We start from the raw sequence: 21779 nt of genomic DNA on the forward strand, positions 1-21779 counted from the left end.
CACCACACAACTGCAGCGTTTCAAGGAGATAGCTCACCAATAACTTCTCAAAGGTAATTAGAGATAAGGAACAAATGCTAGTCTTTCCAGTGATGTTCATGGATCATGACCGAATAAAAAAGTTCACCCTCACATTTCTATGCCAATCAGAAAGTGAATAGTTTCATTAGCTGATTGGGTGATGCTTCAGTGTTAGTTAATAGCTGGTTTTCCCATGATCAATACTTCAAAAATAATAAAAGTGTTTGTAAATAATTTTTTGTTAAAAAACTATTGTTGAAAATCCAAGCGATTTCTCTCTTGGGTTGCTTATAGCAGTGCCCTGGAGATTAACATCAATAAATAAAATATATTAATATATTAAAATAATTGTACTTAAGTTTAAAACTATCAATTCACGTTTACAAGCATTTTATTCCTACTTCAAAGTAGGAATAAACTCAAACATTATACCTCATTATGTTTTGAATGGGACAAAGAAACATTTGAACCTTCTCCATTTTACAATGTGACTGTAGATGATTCAATGCACAGAGTACAAGGCTTAGTCTGGCATCAGCTTAACTAGCTGAAATGTAATTACTCTCATGGCCTCTACCCAGCATTTCAGAGAAAAAGGCAGTTCTTTGTGAGTCTTGAATGTGCAGTGAATCAACATGCAGTCTGTTGCTTTGATATAGTTAAGAACTATTTCAAGCTTCGCTGCTGAGTGCAACAGGCGTCTGGGGTGACTGCCTTTGGAATTGGCATGAGTTCAGATCAAAATTGAACTGAAGTTGAGAATCAGAGACAGCAAGGCTTCTAGGACTATGAATGCTCTATTATTTCTGTACATCTCTAAAACTAACGTGCTCTGTTAAAAAAGAAAAAATAGAAATGAATTTTTTCCTGCCTGGATGTTTTAAACACTCTCAACTCATTTCCGTTGTTGATCCATGCTTTTATCTTCCCTATAGCTGGATGTCTCCAATACATTCTTGCCTATTTCTCCTCTTATCTAGGTTTCCACAGCTTACATTTCCACCTGCACTAATAAGCGGTTCTGATAAATTCCATTGGTTTGAATTCACTGACATCGAAGTGAATAGTAAATGATTAGTATCACCAGATCAGACAATCAGCATTTTATTATTAAGGCATTTAAAATTCTGGCACATTTGAAAATTGGATTTCCACTAAATGAGTTTGCACTAAAGACAATATATGGCTGATGTATTGTGAGGTTCTACACCACTTATAAGAATCCACTGCATTAGAAGAGTGACTCTCCAGTTCTATTGCTGTTTTTGCACTGATGTGAAACCCATTTTGTACCAACTCGTTGTATAATAGGTCAGATAACCGAAGGTTTTTTTCAGAGACATGTTTTAAGAAATGTCTTAAAGAAGAAATATGAGATACAGAGGTGGAGTGGTATGGGGAGGGAATTCCAAGTTTGAACCTGTGTTATTCTTATTCTACTTTTGCAAGTTGGTTGAAAGAAATGTTCTTGATTTGCCCATGACCTACCACTCAGATCTGCTCTATGATGCCTTCAGTTAAAAAGTGAAAAGTCCGAGATTTTCCCTCGGCACTCTGTTCAAGCACTATAGAATCAGCCTGGAAACATTTCCTTGTGTTGTCTTCAGAACTTCAATCTTTCTTGTGTGCCTCAATGACCACAAGGACACAAGAATTAGGAGCAGGAGTAGGCCATTCAGCTCCTTGAGTCTTCTCCACCATTCAATAAGATCATGGCTGATCTGATTGTGGCCTCAAGTCCACTTTCCTGTTGTCCCCCATAACCCTGACTTGACTCCTTTGTCAATTAAAAATCTGCTGAACTCAGCCTTGAATATATTCAATGACCCATCCTCTACTGCTCCTTGGGGAAGAGAATTCTGCAAACTACTAACAGTCTGAGAGGAAAAATTGTCCTTCACCTCAGTATTAAACAGAAGACCTCTTGGCCAGGGGTTTACTGGGTCGCCCTCCTCCCGTAGTGTGTTTTCTGGTGGCAGAGGCAGCTCACCATTGGCCGCTGGCAGGATTTTCCAGTCCTGCGAAAGTCTATGACATTTTGCATGGCTTGCCCATTCTGTCACCAAGGATCCCACCAGAGGGGGTCACCTTTGGTGGGACTGGTCAATCCCGCCAGCAGAGAAGGCTGAAAATCCCGACTCTAACTTTACTATCCCTCAGTTCTGGACTCACCCATAGGGTAGAAAACATCTTGTCAAATCTCCTCAGGATCTTCAATAAAATCATCTTTCATTCTTTAAACTCTAATGATCCAATCTGCTCAACCTTTCCTCTCAAGATAACACCATCATGCCAGAAATCGATTGAGTGAACCTACTCTGAATGATTTCTAATGCAATTATATCCTTTCTTAAGTACGGAGACCAGGACTACATACAGAATTCCAAATGCCATCTCATTAAGGCCCAGTACAGCTGTGGAAATGCATCCCTAATTTCATACTCATTTCTCCTTGCAATAAACACAATTACCTTCCTAATCGTGTGCTGTACCTGCATACTAACTATTAGTGATTCATGTACCAGGGCAGCCAGATGTCTCTGTTCTGCATTTTCATTCCATTCAAATAATTAACTGTTTTCTATTCTTCCTGCCAAAGTGGACAAGTTCACATTTTCCTCATTATACTCAACAGCCAAATCTTTGCCTACTCACTTAGTCTACTTAAATCCCTTTGTAGATTCTTTATCTCCTCTCGACAACTTACTTTTTTACCTGAGCTGGATTCTCCCTTTTTCAGGTTAAGTGCCTACGGGCCAATGAGAGTGTTTACCACTGGCACTGGCAGAGTCTGATAGGTGGGATTTACCCACCTGAAAGATGCTAATAGGGTCATTTTGAGGAAGCCATTGGCCAGACCTGCCGCTGTTCAGGGATTGTGGCCTCCTTTTCACAGAGCGCCACGGTCTCTACACTCAGAGACAGGCACAGAAAATTAAACAGGGCCCCTCCCCCCGCCAGCAACCAGGAGAGAAAACAAACACCTCACCAAACAGGGACATCCAGGGGTAGAGTCCTTCAATATTTTTAAGGTAGAGGTGGAAATATGCTTGATTAACAAGGGGGTGAAATGTTTTCAGGGGAGACAGGAGTGTGGCATTGAAGTTGCAATCAAATCAGCCATGAGCTTACTGAATGGTACAGCAGGCTCGAGGGGCTGAGTGGCCTACTTCTAATAATTATGTTGGTATGTATGTTCATAAAAGAGACTACTGTCTGAAACCTTAGGGTGTTGAGCAACAAGCCCCTTTCAAAATGCTGATGATTAACAGACCAGTAAGATGAATAATATCTTTTTGAGTGGATTACTGGCCTGTTAACTCCAGACAATAGTTAGGAAATTGATCCCAATTCATTCTCTTTAAAAGCTTCACATGTGGAACTATGTTGAATGCCATTGAAATCCAAGCTTATTACTGAGTAGCCTTTACCAACTAATTTGAGTAAATAATTTCTATTCTTGCATGCATCATGATGTTTTGTTTGTAGACATTTTTGACAGCAGCTTCTTGTTCCCTCTCTGCCTTTACAATGACACCTTCTGAAATGCTCTTGAATATCTGCCATACCCAGATGTTAAACAATCATTTCCTATTTTGTGCCTCAGTGCTTCCTTGAATAGCACTCCTGTGTGTAGACATCACTAGCTCGGAGGTAAAACATGCTTTCTTATTAGATATAAGGAAACAGAGGCTATTTGTCTTGTTGGTGAAGTTATTATGTGATGAATATTAGACCTGAAATTTGCTGTCATCTCATTAATTACATACCTTTCAAACCTACCGTTATAGCCAGTACTTATAAAGTCTGGAGGTGCCCTCGATCTCAACTTACTTAAGTTAGACACGCGTCTCCAAGGCAAACTGCTTTCAGCGATAAGGTCCTGTGCGTACCACAGTTGCTTTACCTGCTTCATGCCTGATCTAATTTCAAATACTTGAACAGCAAGCTTGGATTAACCTGCTAATTCCAAACAGGAGTTTTGATTAGTAGGCATCAGTAGCTCAAATTCATTACCACATGCCTTTTACGAAGACTTCATAAAACCCATTTGACGGATTATCTTTAGAGATAGCACTTTTTGATTAGTGTTCTGAAATTGAATCACCTTGAGCAGAAGACAGAGGTAAGCTGCATTCAGTGAGAACTCTGGGTTGACTTTCTTTTAACTTAAGTTGGATACAGAAAGAAAGTGAAATTGGCGATCACAAAACTGATAACACTACAATGGAAACTTTAATTTACAAGCTTAATTGTAAAATTATAATTCAAATCAATCCCTAATTTTGGACTAATCTGTGTTGAGTCTGATCTAAATTAAGATTAAACAAGACTACCTCAGTGGGGATTATCTTCACGGGGAAATTGCTTGACAAGTTTGTTTTCAGTTCGGGGTGAGGAAGGTGCCAGGAGGTCCCTGGAAATAGGATGATGGAGCAGGAGCAATGGAGTTTACCAGCTGCCTCGATTTTAACTCCTCCCAGTCTGAGGAACGGGTTTAACAGACTTTTCTGGTACTGTATTTTTATAAATATATTTGTAAATCTAAGCACTAGCCTTTTAAGTTATTGACTCAAAGGGACTTTGAGTCAGCTTCACACAATTATCTCGGTTGCAGTACCTTATTAAGAATCATGATGGGGCTGCACTTCCATTCTCTAAATCTGTCTCCATAATCTCAAAATAATAGAATCCAGAGTTTTGTCAGACAAATCTTTTTCTAGTTCTACTGTAAAGCCCATTCCGTTATTATCCATCTCATTGGCAGCAGTGCCAATTGTTCTTATTTTATTGAGCCTAGTTGAAAGGGTTTGCTTATTCTCGATAGCTTTTAATCTGCTTAGCTATTTCATATCAGTGTAGTTGAAGCAGTTAGCCCAGTGTTTTCAGAGGCAACTAAGTTAAGTTATGCTATTTCTGAAACCTTCATCCAACACAATTGCTACTTTTCAAACACATTTAAACTGGAACCTATAAATGGAAAGGAAAGGTCCAGTTTGTTTGATCTTTCCAACTAAAGTCTTGTGAATATTTTGTGTGCAATATTTGCCCGTGAGTTCGCTTGCCATTAAACGTGGCAATAAACAAAGACCAATGTATTTCAATCATGTTTATACCAGCTATATTTGTCCCAGATTGAAAGAAGCAGACTAAATAGTGATACATTGCTTGTTGTGCTAGTTTCCACTGACTGACCATTTAGGCAGTGAATTGTAAGAGTATTTCCCTTTCTGGACCTGGGTGAGCTGCAAAATGTTTCTGTGCCACTTTCTTCTAGTAAGCATATTGTTGTGTGCTGATGGATGTACTCCAATGCCTTGCAGAGACATCAGTTGAGAGTTTAGCAACCTCTTGACGACAAGCTAGGAGGTTGAAGGCTGGCAAAATGGCACAGGAAGACATCAGAAGGAATGCCTGATGACTTCTTACAGTTGTGTCCACCTCCTAGGGCATTTTGCCAGTTGTTGGAGGTGGCACACTGCCACATGGGGAAATCATCTAGTGAAACCACGAAGGGAGCACCAGGAGGTAATGGCCACCCCTCTCAGTGACCCCCTCCTCCCAAACCCAGCCACAGACAATCACTGCAGCCTGCCTACCTGACCTGGCACCCCACACCCCACTTACCAATTGTTGAGGGTGCCAAGCCATCAATGTGCCCTTACCCAGCAGGTGAGCCTCAGCAATGCCACTAGTAGTGGCATTACCTCTGATTGAGCTGGCAGCTCTCAAAATGACAATCCCAGTGGGGCTATGAAATTAGCTATTCTGGGAATGTACCTTCATAGGAGCCACCAGCCACTGATGATTAACAGACCAGTAAGATGAATAACATCCAGCCCAGTGGTTGAATCTCCTCCTCTGTCTTATCATTTAGTTTAGGACATTGGCTGGCTGGGTGTGTGTGTGTGTGTGTGTGTGTGTGTGTGTGTGTGTGTGTGTGTGTGTGTGTGTGTGTGTGTGTGTGTGTGTGTGTACAAATTTCCATGTATCTCACAAACTTGCAACATGGTGCCATTCAGAAAACGGGAGACTGTAGGTCGATCTCTTAAGATGAATTCTATGAAGCAATCACTGCTCAGGAAAGCACAACTTTTAAGCAAATTAACTGTCTGAGGAATGTATCTGGGATGCTTTGGATGTCCCTATTGATCGGAATGATTATGGGTGCTATTATCCCAAAAAAATTCTAAGTGTCAAATTTGTGTAAGAACTGAAGTAAATCACGCTGGTTTTTTCAGTGGGAGTTTCAAAATGAATCTCACACTCTCTGCACTGCAGACTGCCTCAGCATAAATCATGCTGAAATTCAGTGGACGGGGCCTATTCTTGCTGGAGAGGCTGGCAGCATAGTGCTGAGGGGGCCATTGCGCATGCACCGATCTTTCAGCGCTGAGATCAACACATGTTCAGTGGCCCCTATCTGCCAGCCTCCCAAAGTTGCCAGCTCAATCGTTGGCCAGCCCCACAATCCCCACATTGCTGGCCATACAGCCCCAAATCTTGCCCCCCCCCAACCCCGCTGGCCAGCCCCAATCGTTGGCCTTGCCCCTTCTGTCACTCAGCCCAAATGCAGAGTAGCAGCAGGACTGCCCACTCCCCACAGATCACCCCCCAGAGGTCCTGTCCCATCAGGCCCTATCTCTTGGCCCTGCCCTATGCCTGAAAGGCAGTGCCAAGATGTCCCCTGGGCATTGGCACTTTGCCCCTTGGGCAGTGCCAGGGGCCCAGGTTGGCACTGCCAAGATGGCAATACTCAATGCGTCCCATCACCCGATGTTCTCAGGGACTTCGATGGCCCTCTTCACTCCAGCAGGTCAGGCCACCTGCTCCCCGCAAGTGGGGATCAGGAATAAATGCCACTGGAGTGGACCATTCCTGGTTGGGGGTGAGGGGGGTGGGAAGGAAGGCTAGCGGGCCCAGAGATTTCAATCTCAGGCCCGCTAATGGCATTTAAATAGTACTCAAAATCTAATTTGAAGAAACTATATAGCTCCGCGGCTTTTTCTGGCCTGGAATTGGTGGTGCTGTGAATCTGGTGCTTGGCGAATCCCCGCTGGGTGCCACATCCTCCGCTTGATTCTCCTGGCCCAATGCACTATAAAAGCAGCGCAGCAGGCTGGGAGAATCGTCCCTATACATCATTAGTTCAGTGATGTGTACTGTCATATGAAGTCTGAGTGAGATGAATCAGATTAGAAAATGCCATCTTTGCACAGAGTTCTTAGCTTCATTGATACAAAAAACATGAGGGAATTATGGCAGTCACCCATTCCCTAATTTTCTTTCTCTTTCACCAGAACTCTACCACCTTGCCCACCATGGAATCGGAGCGGGTGAGGGGCTGATAATGGAAATGTCCGTTGACCTCGGGCGGAAAGCTCAGGTCTCGCTCGAGCAAATTTCCTGCCCCAGGTCTCTATTCATAGAATCCATAGAATCACAATTTGGAGAAGGGGGCCATTCGGCCCATCAAGTCTGCACCGACTCTCAGACAGAGCATCTTACCTAAGTCCTATCCTCGTAACCACTCATATTTTCCCCATTAATCCCCTCTAACCTACATATCTTTGTTCACAAAGGGGCAATTCAGCACGGCCAATACTCCTAACCTGCACGTCTATTCCCTATTTTGATTTCAGGAAAATACAATCCATTATCATTATGAAACAAGCTTTAAGGAGGTTTAATAAACAAACTGTCATTGTTAAGGTATGGAGCTCCTGCATATATTTTGCAGACAATGTGATACTGATCACTAATCAGAATTCTTGTGAAGCATATGCCCAGCTAAATGTTCTCTCTCACTACATCTTCTGGATGGAGCATGTCTGGAACTGCAATTCATGTTTTATGGTCAGACGGACAAATTAAATGAGATTTTTTTTCTTGTTAAAGGTGACGATTATCAGTGAGGAATACAAAATGCAGCAACTGAAAGGAAGTCTATGTGCTAGACTGTGTGTGGGGCTAATTGGGCTCATAGTATTCATCAGTATGGGTACGTACTCATTTACTTTATTCCTTTGAGCTAATTAAAACCAAGTACAGCAGAGCTCTTTTCAAGTGATCTCCTTTTTAACCAGGGGAAAATAAGCTATTAATAGAGCTTCCATAGAAATGGACTATAAAAAGAGGTTAATTAATGGGATCTGGGCAGCTCAAAATCTTCACCACTGTGATTGAAGATGAACCTCTCCCAGGCAAACTGGAAACATCTAAAGCAGATTAAACAGTAGGGCCCTTCAAGATCCTGTGGTTTCCATGGAAATCCACAATATAGTTGCAAAGATACTGTGCATCCAACTCAGAAATTATGGGATGGAATATCCCAGTGTGGAATTTAAGCAGCTAACAACAGAACGTGCCACTTGGCCACAGGCTCTTCCTGCCATGAAATTCCTATCTGGTCCATTTTGAGCAGCGATCAACGGGGTTGTTTGTAGCTGCAAGTTGCCACAAGTTAAGCTGAACTACCAGCCAGCAAACTGGAGAACTGAGATTGGGGGAACAACCTGTGGGACAGGCAGACAGAGCGACGGTGGCCTCAGGGTAGGTTTGCGCAGCTGGGCCCACTTGTGCTCTTCCTGGCCTCAAATCAAAATTTCCGTTTGATGGTAGTCAGAGAATATGCTCCAAACAGATCATCAAAAGACACCAGATTAGCATAGTAAATGGGCCTACTGTCTCACACAGGGGTATGATGGGGCCATTCAGTGCTAGGCCCTGGTGGACATTACTGTGGCCACAGGTAATCACGGGGCAGTCGGCCTTTGCAGCTGGCACTTTTTTCTTTTCTTCAGTATCTCCCAATGTCACTTGTGGCTAATCGTCTGGTTTGAATATTCAGTTCAGGCATATTTGCATAACTTCCAGGAAACACAAAAACTAATTGTTTCCAAGGCAATGTTAAAAAAAAACTGAGTTTAGTGCAAGCGAGCTGAAAATAGCACACCTTCTGATTGTCCATCTAAATACAAAATGTGTGTGTGACCTGCTCTTTAGCTGCAGTTTCTTTAGATAGCTTTTTATATAGTTTGTGATAATGCAATAATTTAATCTGAAATACTCAAGATTAAAGCTATGGAGTGTGTGAGAGGGATTTGATCCTGTATATCTGATTTTAATGCAATGTTTTACATGTCTAAGTGCAAATCATTTTCTCCAAGAACAAATAGAACCTTATGAGAATCTTAAGCATAGAACATAGAATATTACAGCGCAGTACAGGCCCTTCAGCCCTCGATGTTGCGCCGACCAGTGGGACCAATCTAATGACCGTAGGTCATTTCCTAGAATAATCAGGTGATTGTTGATCTGAGCAACGTTTGTTACTATTTATGGACAATCTGCTGTACAATTAATCGTGTAGAAGTTGCTTGTTAAGGGAATTTCTTCATGAAAATCAAAACCTTCCTCACGATGTGCACAAGGGATGAGACATGAACAGTAGAACGAGTCCCACTGGAGCAAACAGCATCTATATCACCTCATATTTTCAGCCGGGTGTGAAGACCCTTTCAACTTTGGGACCTAGCTGTGAAATCAGTTCAGACTAATATAAAAACCTAAAGAAAAACTAAATATTGCCATGATAGCTATCTGAAACAGAAACAGAAAATGTGGAATGTACTCAGCAGATCTGGCAGCATGTGTGGAGAAGCAGAGTTCACATTTTAGGTTGTGACCTTTCTTATGAATTGAGGAATAGACAAAGCCTTTTATTCTTTTTCTGCCCTCCCTGATTTCACCTTCTTTAAAGCTATGACAATTCTCAGTTCTGAAAATGGTTGACACCAAAATTAACTCCATTTCTCTCTCCATGAATGCTGCCAAACCTATTGAGTATTTCCAGCATTTTTTTAGTGGATATAAAGGTCTCCTTTTTGACATCAATCCAGTATACAAATATTGCTTAGATTGACAACACCATTCTGATCTAATCAAGGTGACTGGTTTGGAAAAATGGAAAATCAGAGCTTGACATTTTTACAATGATATCATTTTATTTTCTCTTCTGATAACTATTTCCCAGCATCAAAAGATCTGAGAAAAAGCGTAATGTGGAAAAGAGCCTTATTAACATCGACAGGTGAGTAGGCTGTGATATACTCTTTCATGTATTTGATGTTAAACTACTGCATTTTTGATCCGGTAATACCATATTTCAAATGCAAATCTTCGAAACTATCACAACGTTTGGCTTCAAGTAACTCTGTGGTGGCAAACTTCAGCCTATTGACGCATCCCTATTATGTCAAACTTATGACTTTAAAGGAAGCAAGTTACTATGTAGGACATTACTTTTGAAGCTGTAGTCCTGATGGCTTCTTAAGTTGAAAAAAGAAACTTCATTTACAAGGTTGCTTCCTTTGCTGCAAACTTCAAGCTAGTTCCATTATACACTCATTTTAAGTAGGAAAACTCCTACCATTAGAGAGATCCCCTATGCTGGGTGTTGACTGATTGTTCAGGCCATGTGATCCTTATTCAGTAAGGCTGGTCTTAAAGTGACAATTACTACATCAGTGCACTCTCCGCCATTCACGCCCCACCATTGCTACCAGCGCAAACAGAGAACTTGGCATTCAAATATATCTTCATTCACTGCAGCAGGACTGGAACATCCCAGCTACCAATGAGATCAGAATATCCAATCTGTTTATGTGACATTCTACTGACAATGTTTTAATAAAGCACTAAACCAGTGAAAATAAATCTCCATTAAATTACTGAATAGAGGAATGTAATGCAAACATTTTAAATGTTCACATACTACCATTGGCAGAGAGTAAATTCCAGGTTGAACTTACACTGAGCCTTAATGGTTCACAATGGATAGCACAGTGGTTAGCACTGCTGCCTCACAGCTCCAAGAACACAGGTTCAATTTCAGCCTTTGGGTGACTGTTTATGTGGAGTTTGCACATTCTCCCCATGTGTGCATGGATTTTCTCAGGGTGCTCTAGTTTTCTCCCACATGTCAAAGATATGCAGGTTAGGTGGACTGGCCATCCTAAATTGTCCCTTAGTGTCTCAAGATGTGGATGTTAGATGGGATTAGTCATGGTAAATATATGCGATTACGGCCAGGGGAGAGGGCCTCGGTAAGGTACTCTGTCAGAGAGTTGGTGCATATTCGATGGGCTGAATGGCCTCTTCTGCAATGTCGGATTTCTGTGATTCTACTATGTTGATTCTCTGCCTCCTGGGATCATTGGAGAAAAATTTTAAAGTTCAATTTTCCAGAATTTTTGTCCAAGAGAAGATCCAATTTCCAAGGTTTTGGTCTCTTTCACATATATCCAGAATTGCTGGGGCCTCCCAGAGCGGTGGGGTGGGATTTCACCTAAACAGTAGCTGCAGTAGATAGAGGATCACTGCTGCTATTCTATGAGATGAGAATGGACATTCCCAGCTTTCTGCTTCATTTTCTGGTGGAACCAGGGCACTTTAGCATACGGTGCAAAATGACCTTTCCCCAAGTTGTGGGAATCCCTAAGGTCAGTGGAAGTCTTGGGAGACAACTGGTGTTCACTGAAACCCAAGATGCTGTGGTCTAATCAGAACTTTCTGCTTTCCAATCTCCAACGGCGACAAGGAATTTTCAGGCCTGATCCCTGAGTAAGCCCATACAGGTTGAGTTGAAGCTTTCCAGATGTCGCACTGACCAAGCGGACTATTCGGACAATGCAATTTCCAGCAATGCCTGTGTTGTTTCCTCTTGAAAGGAGGAGCATGAAGCTGCAAGGTGGACTCTGCAGGAGGATTATTCAATGGACCAAGCAACTTGATTGCAGACATGTTAAATATTTGAAATATTTTCCACTGCAAAGTATCTAGATGTACTCTGGAGTGTTCTGGGAGATATTTTGGTGTATTTATCAGAGTGTCACCACGTCCTCACCTTGAATATGAAGCTGCCTTTCATGCAGTGCAGGGGCAGGAGAGTTGTATCACATTACAGGATAAGACAGCTCATATTGCAAGGCAGAGGTGATAGGCAGGAGAGGGCTGCTCCTTCTCACTGTGGTAATGCCGATGGAGGGGGAATGTGATGGAAGGGTGGCAGGATGCCAAGCTGTGCAGAGTGGGAGGTAGATATAAAACCCAGAGACAGTGAGCCATGGATGGTCACGGATGCAACTTCTTCTCATTTGACATTTTAACATGGCCTCTCTGATCCAGGATGACTACATGCAGTTCAGGAACATTTGCAGACAAGAGAAAGAGGTAGTCTAAAGGTGTTGTTAAGAACCTCAGTGATGAATGTTGGTGGACAATTAATGCAATGGAAGATGTTTGCTCTATCCCAGCCTCTTCCAGAGGTCCCCAGTATCACAGATGCCAAGTATCTGCCAATTTGATTCACTTCACGTGATATCACATGGCCTGGATTTTGCATTGTTGGGAGTTTGCCATTGACACGCCTGGAAGCAATATGGAATCCACACCCAGGAAATATGACTTCATGCTGGCTGGCCAAGTAAGACCCACCTAGTGTGTAAGGCATCCTTTTACTATTTCTTCAGGCCAGGCAAGGGTGTGAGCTTGTCAAGTGCTGGGTCCAATGGAGACCCAGTGAGGGAATTCAAAAGGACCAAGCGCTGCTCCCTGAAGGCTGCCAAGATGTAACGAACCTGTTCTACAAGCCAAGAAATCTCTGCAGAAGTGATAACATCTGCAGCTGCTGGGCATGCCAGGTAGGAGGGAAAGGTATCATGAACCAACAAAAAGTATTTGTCAACTAGGATCTAACTGAGCTGGAACCATGACAGCTACGAGTGTTGCAGGAGTACGCATCATGGGATCTGCAAGGGTACCTTGCACAGATTTGCAGTATCTGTGTCCTATGATCACAAACTACCTACACATTCATGGACTGGAATTCTTTTCTCTTCACAAAGGCATCTATTTAGAGCCAATGGCACCCTGTACATGGGGAATCCTATGGCTTGCTCAGCCTGGCTGGCTCTGTCCATCCGGAAGTGAATGAAATTACTGACCCATGTAAAGAGAGCATTAGTATCTAGCTTGAAGTAACTCTGAGCAGCACAAAGATCCCCCACTCATCCCTGGAAGAAACTGGTGAGGAAAAGGTTGAGGGCTGCTGTAACCTGTACCACTTTTACAGGGTAACCAACTACACTGTTTGAGACGATCTCCAGCCCATTCATCTGGCATATGCAGGTCAGTTTTCCTGTAGAGGCAGAGCTTCCTTTGGCATTCAACGTCAGACATATGAGTGCTGGAACATTGCCTGCATACACTGGATGCAGGATAGTGGCATATTCCATGGAGCCTTCGGCCTTGAACCTCCTGCTGGCCCTGCACTCTCTATGGTTGTAGTTCTCCTTCCACACTTAATTCTCTGGAATGCTGTCTGCAGATGTCTGGCCTTCTCTCCCTTCTGACCCTCTTGTCCTCTTCAAAGGGGGTCCCACTGTGGAGTACTCAATTCCAATTGACAAAAATGCAGACAACACTGACTCAGACATTGAAGGGTGCATTTGGCAAAAAAGCCTCCAAGAAAGTTTGCAAGGAAACAAATTCTGCAAAAAAAAAGCTTGCAGTGCAAAGAACCAAGCAGAAAACACAAAACTGCTACACCAGCAACAAACTGTTACCTAAACCCCTAACTGGTCACACTGCCAAGTTTCCTGTCCACTTTTATCATGCCCTTTGTTTGAGAAATCATTAAAATACAATAGCCACCTTTCTATGTTGCCTTTGCGCTGATCGCTAAATCTCACTGGCAACCTAAAATTGTGAACAATTGGGTTTTAAGTTGTCCTAATTACCGTTGTACTTGTCAGCAGGCACACATCCACCCACCAACTGTAATGTCGTACAACATTGCAACGAAGTTGTGACACCCGTCCAACATTATCTCCCACAATTTCACACTCGCTCTAGTCAGCTGGGCGTCCAAAGCCATGATGTAAAATTGCGGCCCATGTCTTTTGCTTTTCTTCTCCTGAGAGAATGTCAATTCTCACAGTCAGCTACATGCTACAGAACAAGCAGTGCATGCAGCAGGTGATATGGAGCAAAGACAGGTATCCCAGGAAAAATTTTGAATGAAAGCTAAGCAAAATGTTGTGGTGGTTTGGTACAACTGAGTGGTTTACTGGGCCATTTCCAAAGGCAAATTAATACTCAACCACATTTCTGTTGGCCTGGGGTCACATGTAGGCCCAATCAGGCAAGGACAACTGATCTCTTTTTCCCAAAGAATACAAGTGCTTTTACAACAGTCCAGTTTTTATATTGTTGCCATTCTTGACACTAGCTTTTAATTTCAAATTTATTTCATTAACTAAATTAAAATTCCTCAGTTTGATGCAAGCCCAGGTTTTGCAACTTCTAGCTAAATAGGAATGAAATTTGAGATCGCAGGCTTAACAATTAAATTAATTTTAACACTGAATGTTTTACACTTGGCAAACAGCAAATCACTTAACTGCTTCACTGGCAAAACTCATTTCAAGTGATTAAAACCCATTGCCGTTCATTAAAAAACACAAAATCCATACAGACTAGTTAAGTATTAAACATTTTTTTAATTCCTTGTGTTACTAGGGTTTATTGTCTTTTTCTCATTACTTCTACGTAGTGCAATTACTGTTCAGAGATAGGCTGCTCGTTCCCCTGCTCTGGCAGCTGAGATGCCCCCTGTGGACCTTTGGGTTGCAGAGGCCACGAGGGTTTCCATCAAAGACAGTCCCGCCTGCCCTTGTACCAGGACAGACTCGGTCATTGGGATAGCAGGTAGCATGTGGGACTCTGACTGGGAGATTGATGGGAGTGGGAAAGGGATGAGATGTGGCAGCATCTTGCGCCGAGTTTGATGCTCATGTGCCCTTTTCTTCATCTTTCCTCTCACGGCCCACTTGCATTTCACTGCTCGGCAACAGCTGGGGAGCATTTTGCTGTCCTTCAGGGTGGCATTGGGTGGTCAAGGTGAAGTTTTCCTCCATCTTGTTTGAAGTGGCAGATTACAGTCTTATGTCCTTTGAAAGTTTTCTGGCACCAGGACCATTTTTGGGTCTCCTGATCCTGCACGTCAAGGGGTGTGCCAACAGTTGGAATCTTCTCAAAGGCAAAAATGCCTAAAACCATAAAGGATGTTTCGCATTTTAAAAAATTGTTGAATACTTTTCATTATTTTTTGCAGGATGAGATTCCCTGTTTTAAGTTTCTCGTTGTCTCCCATTTTTCTGGGTCACTGGGATATATCCTCAATCGATGGTTCCCTCCATTTCCGTGATAATGGGCATGTATTCCTCACAGCAAAGTGAGAATGAATGTGTGCAAGTTTGAGACCCAAGTTGCGATAGTTAAATGTGGCAAGAAGTGATTTATTGTTACAACTCCAAGAAATAACAAAAAGACAAAATTGGATAAGTGAGAAAAGGGAACATGGATCCTCCTAGAAGATTCCCTTAAATAAAATCTCTGTGACATTTTGTTATTTGTGCATTAAAACTACAGGGAACCGGGATAAGGAATGAAAACAAATCCATTACATTGATGTGATATTCAATACACTGGCGTGAAGTAATGAAGTTCATTTGAGAAGAAGTCAATGTCAGCAGGTTAAAAGACCTCCTGTGGTTTTAAAGCAATTCAGACAATCAAAATCTGGTCAATTCATTTCTGTTACAAGGTAGAAGAAAATAGATTCAGGTGATGGTGGATTAATCATCTGAAGTGATGCATTTATAATTAATGAATAATTCTGCCATCAAATCAATCTGCTAAATCAATGTTTGGACATGTGACTATATTTGACAGTACATCTGATCCAGAAGGTCAAGATAAATATTGGATACGTTCTCCTTCCTTAATGGCAGGGCAGGTTCATGGGGCAAATGGCCTACTTCTGCTTGTTCATATGTTCGCTAACGGAGAATCTTTCCTTGCCCTGCTTGGCCTCACACCACTCCACACCCTCCCCACCACCCAGCGCATGGCAGTCTCCTTCTCTCGCCAAGACTACCTGGGTCCACTACACTTTGCCTATTGCTGCAATAGGTCTGCAGCAGAGGCCATCTCCCTAGCCTTGAACTCAACCCTAGAACACCTAGATAACAAGGACACCTATGTCATGTTATTGACTACAGCTCAGCCTTCAACATCACTATTCCCATGAGACTCATTTCTAAACTCTGTGGCCTGGGCCTCAGCACCTCTCTCTGAGACTGGATCCTGAACTTCCTAACTTACAGGCCACAATCAGTAAGAATAGGCAACAACAACATCTCCAGGATCATCCTCAACACCGGTGTGCCATAATGTTGTGTTCTCAGCCCCCTTCTATACTCCTTATATATCAATGACTATGTGGCCAAATTCCCCTCTAATTCAATTTTCAAGTTTGCTCACAACACCATCGTAGTGGGTCGGATTTCAAACAGTAACGAGACAGAGTACAGGAATGAGATAGAGAATCTGGTGAACTGATTCATAAGAACATAAGAACATAAGAAATAGGAGCAGGAGTAGGCCATCCAGCCCTTCGAGCCTGCCCCGCCATTCAATAAGATCATGGCTGATCTGTCGTGGCTCAGTTCCACTTTCCCGCCCTCTCCCCATAACCCTTAATCCCCTCTCTTATCAAAAACCCATCAACCCGCGTCTTAAAAATATTTAGCGAGGCAGCCTCCACCACTTCAACGGGCAGAGAATTCCAGAGATTCACCACCCTTTGAGTGAAGAAGTTCCTCCTCAACTCCGTTCTAAACCGCCCCCCTTTTATCTTGAGGCTGTGCCCCCTAGTCCTACTGTCTTTTTTGAGCGGGAAGAGTCTCTCCACCTCTATCCTATCATAAGAACATAAGAACATAAGAAATAGGAGCAGGAGTAGGCCATCTGGCCCTTCGAGCCTGCCCCGCCATTCAATAAGATCATGGCTGATCTGTCGTGGCTCAGTTCCACTTTCCCGCCCTCTCCCCATAACCCTTAATCCCTTCTCTTATCAAAAACCCATCAACCCGCTTCTTAAAAATATTTAGCGAGGCAGCCTCCACCACTTCAACGGGCAGAGAATTCCAGAGATTCACCACCCTTTGAGTGAAGAAGTTCCTCCTCAACTCCGTTCTAAACCGCCCCCCTTTTATCTTGAGGCTGTGCCCCCTAGTCCTACTGTCTTTTTTGAGCGGGAAGAGTCTCTCCACCTCTATCCTATCATAAGAACATAAGAACATAAGAAATAGGAGCAGGAGTAGGCCATCTGGCCCTTCGAGCCTGCCCCGCCATTCAATAAGATCATGGCTGATCTGTCGTGGCTCAGTTCCACTTTCCCGCCCTCTCCCCATAACCCTTAATCCCTTCTCTTATCAAAAACCCATCAACCCGCTTCTTAAAAATATTTAGCGAGGCAGCCTCCACCACTTCAACGGGCAGAGAATTCCAGAGATTCACCACCCTTTGAGTGAAGAAGTTCCTCCTCAACTCCGTTCTAAACCACCTCCCCTTTATCTTGAGGCTGTGCCCCCTAGTCCTACTGTCTTTTTTGAGCGGGAAGAGTCTCTCCACCTCTATCCTATCCATCCCATTCATCATCTTATACGTCTCAATGAGATCTCCCCTCATTCTTCTAAACGCTAACGAGTACAAGCCCAGTTTATTCAGCCTCTCCTCATAGCTCAACCCCCTCAACTCCGGTATCAGCCTAGTAAACCTCCTCTGCACTCCCTCCAAGGCCAAAATATCTTTGCGCAGGTGCGGCACCCAAAACTGCACACAGTACTCCAGCTGCGGCCTCACCAATGCCCTATACAGCTGCAGCAAGACATCCCTACTTTTATATTCAATCCCCCTCGCTATGAAGGCCAGCATCCCATTCGCCTTCCTGACCACCTGCTGCACCTGCAAGCTGGGTTTTTGCGACTCATGCACAAGGACCCCGAGGTCCCTCTGCACCGTCGCCTGCTGCAGTTTTTCGCCCGTAAGTAATAGTCCTTCCTACCATTATTCCTACCAAAGTGGACCACCTCACACTTGCCAACATTAAATTCCATTTGCCATTTCCTGGCCCATTCGCCCAGCCTATCTAGATCCTTCTGCAGACTCTCCATACCCTCCGCACAATTTGCCGTTCCACCAATCTTGGTGTCATCAGCAAATTTCGACACCCTACACTTGGTTCCCTCCTCCAGATCATCTATATAAATGGTAAAAAGCTGAGGCCCCAGCACCGACCCCTGGGGCACTCCACTAGTCACCATCTGCCAATCCAAATAGCACCCGTTGACCCCCACTCTCTGCCTCCTATTTGACAACCAATCCTCTATCCACGCTAACACCCTACCCCCAACTCCATGTCCCCTTACCTTCTGCAATAACCTCTTGTGAGGTACTTTGTCAAACGCCTTCTGAAAATCTAGAAAGACCACATCCACCGGCTCTCCTCCATCCACCGCCCTAGACACATCCTCATAGAACTCCAGTAAATTTGTCAGACACGACTTCCCTTTAATGAAACCGTGCTGCGTCTGCTCTATCAAGCAATTCCCTTCAAGATGCCTCGCAATTTCCTCCTTAATGACAGATTCTAACATTTTACCTACCACAGACGTTAAACTAACCGGCCTATAATTCCCCGCCTTTTGCCTGGCACCCTTCTTAAACGACGGCGTAACATTAGCCGTTTTCCAATCTTCCGGCACTTCCCCGGAATCCAGCGACGTCTGGAAAATAACCACCAAGGCATCCACTATCACCTCCGCCATTTCTTTCAGAACCCTCGGATGCATTCCATCCGGTCCTGGGGACTTGTCCACAATCAGCCCCTCCAGCAACAATAATTTCTCCCTCAACGTCAGCAAAACAAAAGTGATTGTCATCAACTTCAGAAAGCATAAAGGGGAACATACCTCTGTCTACATCGATGGGACGAAGTAGAAATGGTCGAGTGCTTCAAATTTTTAGATGTCCAGATCACCAACAACCTGCCCTGGTCCCCCCATGCTGACACTGTAGTTAAGAAAGCCCATCAACGCCTCTACTCTCTCAGAGGACTAAGGAAATTTGGCACGTCAGCTACGACTCTCACCAACTTTTACAGATGCACCATAGAAAGCACTCTTTCTGGTTGTATCACAGTTTGGTATGGCTACTGCTCTGCCCAAGACTGCAAGAAACTACAAAAGGTCACAAACATAGCCCAATCCATCACACAAACCAGCCTTCCATCCATTGATTCTGTCTACACTTCTCGCTGCCTCAGCAAAGCAGCCAGCATAATTAAGGACCCTACATACCCCAGACATTCTCTCTTCCACCATTTTCCGTCAGGGAAAAAACACAAAAGCCTGAAGTCACGTACCAACTGACTCAAGAACAGCTTCTTCCCTGCTGCAGTCAGACTTTTGAATGGACTTACCTTGCATTAAGTGGATCTTTCTCTACATCCTAGCTGTGACTGTAACACTACATTCTGTGCTCTCTCCTTTCCTTCTCTATGAATAAAATGTTTTGTCTGTATAGCGCACAAGAAACAATACTTTTTACTGTATGTTAATACATGTGACAATAATAAATCAAATCAAGTCTGTTTCTCCTCAATGCCTCTGTTTCTGGAGCTCAGTCACTGCCACCAGTGTTGCTGTTCCTCCTGACACAGACTGCTTCTTGCCCACATTTGATGATTGGCTCACTGGCCAGTCCATCATAGTAAGCGAGGGTCAGGAACAGCCTGTGATTAGAGGAGTGTTCTCTTTAAGAGATCTTCCACTGCCCTCATTGGCAGTTTGAAAACTACCTGGGGCCAAATAGAGGGAGTATTGCAGACCGCAGTGGGCCCATGGGTGGGATGTTGAACAAGCGTGTTATAACGGGACCTTCATGTAAGTCTAGGCTGTATAGAAGAAAGCGTATTATACAGTCGTGTTTGAGTCTGATTAACTTCTCTGGGAAATATCTGTTCCTAATGTGACATTAGTAACTAATGGCTTCCATTTCACCTTTTAAAGACCCATGTGCATGATCTCCTGTTTCAGGCTAAGTGGTCCTGCTGCTGTGAAAACAGAAGGTTTCCCACTGGCCCAGGGAGCATCTGACAAGTGGGATTCACCCACCTGATGGATGCACACATTTGCATCCTGCGATTGATGCTGGCTAGCCTGGCTGCTCAGAGATTAAAGTGCCTTTTTTAACGGGTGCCCTGATCTCCACATTCATGGACAACCTCTTCTGGACAGGAACCTAATCATGGCCAGTGGGTGGAAGTTGGGTGAATCCTGATTGCCTTCACGCCCATCGAGAATCCCGGTTTTTGGCTGAAACTCCATTCAGTGGGGCATCGGAACTTGACGTTGTCTAACGGGAACAGTGAATCCCCCCACCCCCCACATGCATGTAGTTTCACACTTGATTTTATGTGCAAATCCATGCTACCTGAATTTACACTGCAAGTCTAAAATATCTCAAGGTTTAATGGAGGGAGCACAGTTATAGTTGAAAATATGCCATTTAGATTGACCAGAAACTTAACTGGAGCAGCCATATAAATACTACCACTACAAGAGCTGGTCAGAGAGCAAGAATCCTACTGCATGTAACTCACCTCCTGGTTCTGCAAGCCTTATCCACCACCCACATAGTAAAAGTCAGGAATATGACGGAATACTCTTCCTAACAGCACTGTGGATGTATCTACACCACCTGGATAGCACCCCTTTCATCACCACCTTCTCAAGTGCTGGTGTTGGATTGGGGTGAGCACAGCAATCAGTCTGACAACACCAGGTTAAAGTCCAACAGGTCCATTTGGTATCGTGAGCTTTTCGGAGCTCCTTCATCAGATGAGTGACTCATCTGTTATTATGACCTCTGAATTAAGGGAATGCTTGAAACACATTTTCTGTTGCGGCTGTTGATAATATTTGAAGGTGTTTCTCCATTTTCAGAATTACCCGTCGAATCGTTTGATTCTGCTGGCATTGATCTGACTAAATTAGTCAATAGAATGATAAACAGAACACTTGAAGGTAAAATTTTGACAATTTGTGTTCAGGAACAAACAAGAAATAATTGACTTTGGAACAATTAAGTACTGATGGACGGCAAATTTATTGGTAATTGATGTTAATTGAAATAAATTCAAGCTTTCTATAAATGTTATTCTAAGATTAAAGTGCCACTACAAGTGTAATAGTTGTACTTGTTTTGTTGCCGAGCTTTAATTTAAAAAATTATGCACTGCATCATATCAAATCTGGAGCAGATAACCAGAAGCTTTGGTGGCTTTTAAAAAGGGAGAAGAGAAGTAATGATTGGGAAGAGCCATGTCATGGTGGACGCTGCTGCCTCCTGATGTTATGAGCTTGATTTGACGTCTAGAGTTTTAGACTGGACCAATAATAAGAGGAATTTAAAAAAGAGTAAATGTGTTCAAAGCACTCCATAAAAGTAAAATGAAATTGAATAAAAGCAAATTACTGCGGATGCTGGAATCTTAAACCAAAAGAGAAAATGCTGGAAAATCTCAGCAGGTCTGGCAGCATCTGTAAGGAGAGAAAAGAGCAGACGTTTCAAGTCCAGATGACCCTTTGTCAAAGCTAAAAGGCATAGAAAGTGGGAGATATTTATACTGCAGGATGAGAGAATGAAAGATGAGTCATAGCCACAGAAACCAGGGGAAAAGACTGCTAATGGGTGTCCACAGAGTGAATAAAAGGTGTGAATGGCCAAACGGCAGAGAAGCTAAAATCAGAGGGTAAACTGTGACAGATGGAGATGTGTGTGAGGGG

General features: G+C 43.3%; 1 protein-coding gene across 1 annotated transcript in view; it reads left to right on the forward strand.

The window, feature by feature from the left end:
* The first annotated feature begins 10083 nt into the window (after positions 1-10083).
* The window catches only part of hhla1 (HHLA1 neighbor of OC90), a 35290-nt gene continuing 23594 nt past the window's right edge, over positions 10084-21779 (forward strand). Inside the window, exons 1-2 of the mRNA XM_080193539.1 lie at positions 10084-10114; positions 20937-21017. Coding sequence (XP_080049665.1) covers positions 10084-10114; positions 20937-21017 — 112 coding nt within the window. The remainder of the gene's footprint in view (positions 10115-20936; positions 21018-21779) is intronic.

The sequence above is a fragment of the Carcharhinus amblyrhynchos genome, chromosome 8, assembly GCF_965287045.1.
Source record: "Carcharhinus amblyrhynchos chromosome 8, sCarAmb.v2.hapA, whole genome shotgun sequence".
NCBI classification, from domain to species: domain Eukaryota; kingdom Metazoa; phylum Chordata; class Chondrichthyes; order Carcharhiniformes; family Carcharhinidae; genus Carcharhinus; species Carcharhinus amblyrhynchos.